Source organism: Mercenaria mercenaria, chromosome 2 (genome assembly GCF_021730395.1).
Source record: "Mercenaria mercenaria strain notata chromosome 2, MADL_Memer_1, whole genome shotgun sequence".
Taxonomy (NCBI): Eukaryota; Metazoa; Mollusca; class Bivalvia; order Venerida; family Veneridae; genus Mercenaria; species Mercenaria mercenaria.
The window spans coordinates 32,881,638-32,891,197 of record NC_069362.1 but is presented as its reverse complement, the minus strand read 5'-3'; the positions used below and the strand labels follow the sequence as shown (position 1 = coordinate 32,891,197).

Here is a 9,560-nt window from a genome sequence, read left to right as displayed (position 1 = left end):
CAGCTTGAATATGCAGCTCCAGTTTGGCAAATTGCTAACTGTCAACCCCTTGAAAAAATTCAGAGGAAAGGATTAGCTGCATGTCTGCCTAGGATTACCTACTCCTTCCAGTAAAGATGCTGCTGAAGTGCTTTCTGGGGTTCTACCACTTGACTTTAGAAGGGAGGAACTGAGCATTAGAGAGTGTGGAAAAATATTTGCAAAAAACAAAAAGGAAAACTAGAAAGTTACATGGGAAAACACACAAATTTAATTGAAAAATTCAGATCTCCTTTTGGCTACATGTTAACACAGATAGAAGATATGAAGTCACTGACCAACTTGACAATGAATAGTATAGAACCAGAATTTTCCTACCTTGAATATCTACAGCTGTCCGAACGAGACTGATTACAGGAACAATCTTGTTTGTTCCAAATCTAGAACCAATAAACAAGTAGAGGATGCAAAGCAAATTATCACAAATATACTATCAGATGTAGACAACAGAACAGCCATGGCTTTTACAGATGGTCCCTGCAGAGGAAGTCCAGGTCCCTGTGGTGCTGGAGCTTGCATCCTTCCAAACACAGAGTTAGTTGAACTGAAACAACCGGTATCAAAATTATCATCCATCCTTGTGGGTGAAATGGTGGCTATCAAGTTAACACTTAAAACAATCCTAGAAGAGTGTAAGAGATTACAAATCAACAAGTTAAAAATATTAAGTGACAGTCAGTCTGCTATAGGCATTGTTAATCTTGGATGGGAGAATAAAACACACAAATTCTTGTCATCAGAAATACTTCAACTGTGGAAAGATCTAGAAATGGCTGGAGTAGACATCCACCTTGATTGGACCCCAGGACATGCTGGTATCAGTGGGAATGAGACAGCAGACAGACTGGCCAAAGAGGCAGCTACAGAGGCAGGAAAGCATGACAGATGATGAGGTAGTTACAAGTCAAGCAGATATTGTCATGCTGCTAGAGGGTCGGTAGTATGAATGGCAAAGAAGATGGGATATCAATGAGAATGGACGACATTTATATCAATTCAGGCAAGAAGTTAAACCTAAGTACATCAATTTTCAGGGACTGAAGAATAAAAAAATATTGCTCCAGCTGCAGAGTGGGTATTGCCTTAACGAATACCAAAATAAAATAGGAAATAAAGACACGCCATTCTGCAGATGTGGAGAACCAGAGACTGTGATACACTTTATAGACGAGTGTCCCATATATGAAGTTCATAGAGAAAGGTTAAAGCAGGAGTTATTCCTTAACATGGGTATCTGCATGAGATTTCAGCGCTGAACTTTTTCTTGTAAATTCAGCAGAGGATCCCTACAAAGAACACAGGGAAAACTTTTCAGCTATAATTGATGACTTCATTGAAGCATCCAGAAGATTTGTTTAAGCCTTTTTATAAAATGAAAACAACCGAATTTCGCAAAATATTATACCAAGAGTCTATAAGAGTACATACTAGAGAAGAAAACGTACAACGTGTACGGTATATACCGGGGAGACAGCACGGCCATTAGAAATGAAACGAAACGAAAAGGAGGAAATAAAAGAATTTTTCATCACTTTTATGACGTGGCAGCGAGTTTCACGTCTGTTTACGTTGTCATATTAAAGGTTGAACCAAGAATTGTCTTTTCTAACGAGAGAAAGATGACAGAACAAGAGATTGCACGGTGAAGTATTCGTAAGTGTAACTTATTTCGGATAGTTTTAATTTACAAGATACAAGATACAAATTTTTATTTATAGTCGGGTTGTAAATATAATAAGTTAATAACATTAGCTATGAATAGCTATTAGCCGACTTAACAAATAACAGTCACATTACAATACAAACAAATAAGCACATATAAAAGCACATGAATTATCAAGCATATTAATAACCCATTATACATAATACAACTGCAGGACTTCAAATTATACAAAGTAAAAGCTGAGAGGTTTGTGCTAATCTTGACCATAGTCTAAAAATAAATTAAGATCTAATCAGTAAAATTCTGAAAAAATTATATATAACACAAGAGTGCACCAGCTAAAAAATGTCTTCAAAAATCAAATATCACCTTGAATCAGATTCAAAGAGACTGATTAGTAGCACCTATCTCTCAGGTAATATATTAAATAGTTTCTGTAAAAATGCAAACTTAATCATATACATTTTAAACAGAAACATGCAAACTAAGCAAAGAACAAAAGCAGTTACCGGTTGCAAAATACATAAGCATATAATTGGTATCTAGCACAACTATAAGCTAGCAGAGCAAATAAACAACGGCATGCTGAAGTATGCAATTGGAAAATATGTATTGAAGTTAACAGTAAACAAAACAAACGACATGCAGTACATAAGAAGCATTGGCATAAATACAGTAGCAACAGTTATGCATGTATTTGCTTGGCTTTTCCTGCAGTTATGCTTTCTTTAATTTTCTTGCTATCATGTAGTAGTTGCTGTTCAGTTCACCTCATGTCTGATCCTGAGATGATAACTTCCTTTAGCTTTCTTTTAAATTATGCATTTTTTGTGCTTGTTTTGATGGTTTCACTTTTTTACATTTATTCTCTTATGGCAGTTTTTAGGTCACTGACCTAGAACAGCAGCTGTTACATGGTTTTTTAACTCAATTACATGGTCTTAAATGTACTGCTCTACATGGTTGTTAAATATAACATCTATCAGTATCACATTCAAAATGCTGCCATGTCATTTTTATGTTTCTTTCCATGTGCTAATATGTATGGTTTGTTTTATATACCAGATCTCCTTGATTGTGCAATGCTATTATAATGTTCTGTCTTTGTGCTAGATGTAATTTTAAGGTTAATTTGCAACAATAATTATTTAAATGTTCATATGTTTTGTTTTTTTAAACCATGTCCTTCTTTTACAGCTTGTTTTACTATTGTTCCTTATTAATTTGTTAACATATAGTCGGTTCAAAAGCACCTAGAGTGCTTATGTTGTATTGTTACTTGTCTTGCCGACTCAAAATAAAATTTATCTTATCTTATCTTATAAGAACAGCGGCAACTCCATCCATTCCAAGCACTGATCAAGCTCCGGAACTGATTTAGGTTCGACTCGTCTCTAAAATGTTGAGGAAAGGAGTTCCAGAGCTTGGCAGTGCAAGAACGGAAGGAGTTGCTACCATATCTTGTTGTCCTTACCTGTGGCACTTCTGCAGTGTTTGAATACCTAAAAGAGTAAGGTTTATTATCAATATTTATAAGGTCATGAAGATAAGCTGGAGACTGTTTATTAATTATTTTAAAAGTTTCAATAGCAATTGTCCTTAGACACCTAACTTTCAAAGATGGAAGCCGAGACTGATTTAGAAGAGTTGCATAATCTGAACAGTAGTCATTATAAATGAAACGTAAGGCCCTTTCTTGTATTTTTTCTATTTTCTTAGTGTTAGTTTCTCCGCAGAAATGCCAAGCCAATGGACAGAAGTTAAAATTTGACATAATAAATGAGTAGTAAATGTTAAGTTTACCTAATTTACATAGATTATGTCCAATGCGTTTTAATACATGCAACTGCCTAGATGCTTTTTTGCAAATGCTTGAAACATGAGAATGAAAATTAAGTTTAAAATCTATAGTTACTCCTAATAGTTTTACTTCCTCATCACATGGAATAATGTTATCATCTAGATTGAAGGAGATATTACATTTCTTTGTCTTATTACCAATAGCAATAGCTTGGAATTTGTCTGGGTTTGCCTGCATTTTATTATTTGAAAACCATTTAATGAGTGATAAGCTATCATTTTCCAAAGTAGTTACAACAGTATTAATATCATGGTCTGCATGTGATAGACTAAGAGTGTTGTCATCAGCATAGTTATATAATTTACTAACTTGTACAAAATGAAAGATATCGTTTATGAAGATGTTGAAAAGAATCGGCCCTAAAATGGAACCTTGAGGAACTTCTTTATAGATGTCTTTAAAATCACTGCTAAATTGACCTAACTTAATGCACTGACTCCTATTACTAAGATAACTTTGTATTAATTTTATGGAATTTTCGGATACACCATATGCTTTAAGTTTCAAAATCAGTAAATCATGTGGTAGACAATCAAAAGCTTTAGAAAGATCCATTAAAATTGAGGCTACATATTTGTTCTCATCTAAGGCTTGTTTCCAGTCTTCTACTATCCTTAAAAGGGTCGTTTGACACCCATAACCTGACCTAAAAGCGGATAAATACATGTTAAAATGTTGTTCAAAAAAGTTTACAACTTGAATATTAATAGCTCTCTCAAAAATTTTTGATAAAATTGGTAGAATACTGACAGGGCGATAATTCCCTTTCTCTAGTGTACTTTTCTTTTTATGCAGTGGTGTCACTTGGGCAATTTTCAAGCTATCGGGGAAAACTGAAGTTGAAAAGGATTTATTTACCAGAAAAGTAAGATGACCCGAAATTGCTGGTTCAGCCAGTTTAACAAGTTTTGAAGATACATGGTCAGCTCCAGTAGCTTTCTTTATGTTTAACTTATTGATTTGCTTACAAATGAAATTTTCTGTAACTGGCTCAAAATTTAATTCTGATTGGCATGATTTATTATTTAAAATAGCAGCAATACTTGGATGGTCTTCATTTGGGATAAGATTGTCATTACCAATATCTCTAGCCACATTCACAAAAAAATCATTAAAAACTTTACAGACTTCTTGTTGATCAGTAATAAGTTTATCTTTTTCTAATAATATAGTGTCCTTAAATTTAGTACAACCTTTATTTCGTGGGCTTGGTGCATGAATGTTGTAACTATGATTTTTTGTGAAAATCATTTTTTTGCATTAAATGTATTATTTTAGACATGTTCACTATATGACAAAATATCATAAATATATTCTCAATGTAACTAGCAAAATTCAAAAAATGCACAAAAGTTGTATCTCAAATCGTATTATTTTCGTTGTGCATGAATGTTGTATCTCAACTTACAACATATGCGCACACTGGTACTTCCTGACAGTTCTGTGCATGACTGTTGTAAGTTAAGGTAAATAGAGTTATAAATAGCACAAAATTCAATATGATAGCATTTGAAGACTATTTTTAAGATACATGAGTGTAGATACTACTTATGACATCATCACTTGGTATACTTTCCTGTATAGAATGGCCTAAAAATAATGGGGGAAAAAATAAAATGTTATATTTTGATATAAACAAGAAACAAGTATTTTTGAAGGATATGACCTCAGATCAGCCTTGTCTGAACCTTTAAACAATTAAGCTATATCTCTTGCTTATGATTTAAAATCTTATTTAACATTTTAAGAAGACAAGCTTTACTGGCAATGCATTTATTAAATAATATGAGACTATTTTTATATCCGACAAATAGTCATAAGAAGTATTTTCAAAATAGTGAAACACTTATTTCTCAGCCCTGCTGGACACAACAGATTCTAGCTGCCTTTGCATCCAGTTCAGATCATGATCAGTCTGCACATCCATGCAGTTTAATCAAGATCTGCACTGTTCACCATTCTGTCAGTATATTTTTGTTAAGCACCCCTTTTAACAGTTAACGGTACTGACCAGAATGAAAGACGGAAAAGTTCATAATACCTTAAAGAGCTGACAGAGTTTTCTAAAAAAATTCCTCAAAATTATATTTTTCAATTTTAAATTTAATATAAAAAAACTGCCTCCATATCTGACATTCTTTGGCGGTATATTAAAACAAACATTCAAATAATTGTGTTAAATGCTCGGTAAATTGAATGAAAAAAGTGCATCTTTCTTGTTTTTATGAGTGAGTTTTTTTTTCTAATATAATTTCAAGCATTTCAAAAAGGAAATTTTGAGATTTATTACAGGTATGTGTACATGCACGTACATTAAGATCCATACATATATGTAAGTGTCTCCTAAACTTTGTCTGAAAAAATGTAATCAGTTAATTCCAAACACGTAAATCTATGTTTTATGACATATTGCACGTCTAAATTGCATGAAAATTTTAAAGGTCTAAATTTGGACTTCTTAGATGCTATTTGAAATAAGGAATAACATCCTTCACGCACAAACCTGTACATATATGAAACAGCAACCCTATATTGATACTTAAACAGAAATGCATGTGACTCCCGAAATTAATTATGCATGACAATGATGTGCTGCTGCCAATATATCATCAACAAGAGCTCCGCCAAGCGGGGCAATATACGCCCGATAGGTTACATCAGAGGATGGGAGCAAAATTTAAAGAATTTGACTGTTGAAGTCCAAAAGACAGGAACTCGGGTTTTTTCCCTACGGCCAGTAATGAAAAAGTTTCAAAATAAGCTATTTATAGTTACGTAAAAGGGAAGTTATTCAAAAAATAATAATTGTAAGTGAACAAAAAAGGGATCTGCCAAATAAAAACAAGAGCACTGCAATGCAGAGCAATATATGCAAAGCAATGTCATATTATGACCTTTGACCCTGAGGCAAGTCATCCAAAACGTGCTCTGCACGTCGTCTCCGTGTGATGAACATTTGTGCCAAGTTTTTTAGAAATCCTTCAAGCAGTTCAAGAGTTACAGAGTGGACATGAAATTGCTAACAGACAGACGGACACCGGGGTAAAACATAATATGTCCTTTTGGGCATATAACAACACAAATAGCTTTAGTTTCTCAGGATGAATTACCTTAATATGAACAATATCATAGTCACCTGCATAATATAATTTTATTAAAAACGTTCCATATGGAAACTTCGTTTATCAATACAAAAGCCTGTAATGTCAAAATGGCGGCGCATCCAGGGATATTTTCATTTTGATGGTTGAGTTGAATAATATTAGGTGTGTACAATAGGCAATTTTACAGATTTCCCTAAATCTTGTAAAGTTTTACTATTTAAAGAGAATTCCTATAGTTTTTTTCCTTTCATAGAATTTTTTTAAATTCACATATATGATAGGAAAACTTGTGCTGAAAACAATGAACAAATAAAAACAATAGGTCACCAGGCTTGTTTTTGTGAAAAATTGTTTTGAACACACCCACTGTTGCTGAAACTGCCAGCGATTTTTCAACATTTTCATAATTTTCTGCTTTTTTATAAATACCAACCAAAATATACATCAAGACAGCACAATACGGTTTTTTTCCTTTTACAGATTTTATTATATACTTATTTGATATTATAGTCAAATTTGTAATACTCTATCCTTACAATAATGGGTACAAATGAAAAAAAAATTGTTTCATATTTACTTTTGTGAACTTTTTTCAATGAAAAATACCCATAGTGAAGAATATATTTTTTAATTTTGAAAAAACTCTTTAATAGAATTTTTTCTTGTTTTTCTTATGTATAGGTAATTGTATTGTGAGCATAAAAATGGCTAAAAATGTATGGGTCACCAGGCTAAATTTTATGCTAAGACCGCTAGAATACAACACCTGTTCGGACGGAAATGGCACGAACCTGGCCAAATTGATTACATGTATGTCTGCTAAAAGTTAAAAAAAAGTTTTAAAAATTCTTAATTCTTTCTGTAATTGAATACTAAATAATCTGAAAGGTGATATTGTCTTATCAGTACTAAGTCAATTATCTTACATTATATGAACAACACTGTCTTTGTACTAAAATGCGATGTGAAAACACAACCACAAAAATAACAAGATACCTGTCAGGCATGATACTTGTCAATACAACATAAACCAGTATCAACATTTGATTACTGGTAAAACTTATCAAAAATGTTATTTCATTCAAGATTCGTCATATTTAAGATTGTCTGTAACATGTTTCAACTAATGTTGACTTCAGTTCAGTTTTCCATAGAAAGTGTCGGCTGCGCAGAAAGATGCGCATAAAAAACTATAGGAATTCCCTTTAAAAGGATAGTATCTTTTGCCATTTTTAGCTCAATTTTTTTAAGAAAAAGTACTAGAGATATTGCACTCCCTGCATTTGCATTGATAAAAGTTTTTGATAAAAAATATCTCTATTACTAGCAAAGCTATTAACTTATTTATTTACTATCAAAGTCTACACCACTAGAAACAATCCCCATAACTCTTGTTTTTTAATTTTGACAGAGTTATGCCCACTTTTTAACTTGAATTTTTTTATGAAAGTTTTATAAACTTTTTACGAACAAAGCTATAATTCACGAGTCAAGCACTGAGAAAAGTCAAGCATGCTGTCTTATGGACAGGTATTTACACGAAAGACCATTTTTCAATGTAATCCATTCCAATGGTTTGTTTGTTTTATTGTTCTTTCCATAAGTGCTTTTAGACATAACTAGTTAATATTATACTTTACCATAATTCTTGGAATGAACAGAGGCAGACCCTTGTATAGGGTACATGCAACTTACTGTTATAGTTACTGGATGTTCTAAGGATTTTAAGTCAGTCATGACTGCAATTATTTCTCTTGTCACAGAAAAATGAAAACTTTCCAAACATTCCTGAATTTTGTCAGATATTGTCTGAATTTTTTACGCTTTTGACGGTGTCTTTAGGAATATGACCCTGCCAAGAAACATTTATATAGTTTTCTTGGCCTTGGTTTCCTAAATTTGGTTAGTTTTATTGCTGAAAAATAAAAGATAAAAGTATGATTGTATCAAAACTGGACAAAAGTATTTATGTAACTGTATAAAGTTGTTCCTTGAAATGTGAAATACATTTTGAAGAGCTGAAAAAACTTTTTGTCAAAATACATTATGTGAATGATCTAATTAAGTAATTTTTATGTTTAATCTGTTCAAATTTTATTCCCTGTTATATTCCTGATATGATTTAGTTTTAATACTCAGCTTCACTGGAATAATGCACACTTGATGTTGTCTGGAGTTTTAGTTACAACATTTGTGCACAATATTTTCCATTCGGATTTCAGTGCGCAAATGTTGTATCTAAGTTATATTTAAAAATATCAATTTTGGTGGAAATAATCTGTGTTCTCTGTTTTCTGCTCATAAGCATTTATCATAAAACAATAAATAAATAAAGGAAACTTTAGTTTTAATTTATATTTCAAAATAAAAATAGTTTTTTCTCTCTCCTGTAAAGTTTTCAAATTATGACTTACAACATTCATGCACCAAGCCCACGATTTGTGAGGAAAGGTTTTACGGTTGACCAGAAATCTTTGGATTTGCACCCCCCTACACATCTATCAATAAAGTATTTATTTAATGATTTTCTTCTCAAGCTGGTTACTAGATTTCTATATTTTCTAAAATTTTCCCAGTTTTTAGTTGTTTTATTCTTTTTAAATTTATTGAAAAACATTCTTTTTTTATAAATAGCTTGTTTCAAAGTTTTATTCATGAATGGTACTGGCTTCTGCAAAACCCTTTTCTTTTTCAAAGGTGCATGCTTGTTTGCTACATCTAAAAAAGTCCTGCTAAAATCATCATATAATAAATTCACATCATCCTTTTGGCAGTCTAATTCAGAAATATGACAAAGTAAGTCTTGATTAAAATTTTCAACATCAGAATGTTTAAAAGTTCTGTATGTGCAAAATTTATTATTCAGTTTTTGGACATCATGTTTAAACTGAGC

General features: G+C 32.1%; 2 protein-coding genes across 2 annotated transcripts in view; both read left to right on the top strand.

Annotated features, from left to right (window-relative positions):
• Positions 1 to 496: 496 nt before the first annotated feature.
• LOC123562099 (ribonuclease H-like) lies at positions 497 to 928 on the top strand. Its single transcript, XM_045354749.2, has one exon. The coding sequence runs from the start codon at positions 497 to 499 to the stop codon at positions 926 to 928; it is 432 nt and encodes a 143-aa protein (XP_045210684.2).
• A 558-nt stretch (positions 929 to 1,486) lies between these two features.
• The window catches only part of LOC123563660 (cholesterol transporter ABCA5-like), a 109,367-nt gene continuing 101,293 nt past the window's right edge, over positions 1,487 to 9,560 (top strand). The window contains exon 1 of the mRNA XM_053525156.1: positions 1,487 to 1,692. The gene's annotated coding sequence lies outside the window, so the exon portion shown is untranslated. The remainder of the gene's footprint in view (positions 1,693 to 9,560) is intronic.

Bases quoted from the DNA above. Each gene is read 5' to 3' on its own strand.
- LOC123562099 (XM_045354749.2), top strand. From the start codon at position 497: ATGGCTTTTACAGATGGTCCCTGCAGAGGAAGTCCAGGTCCCTGTGGT.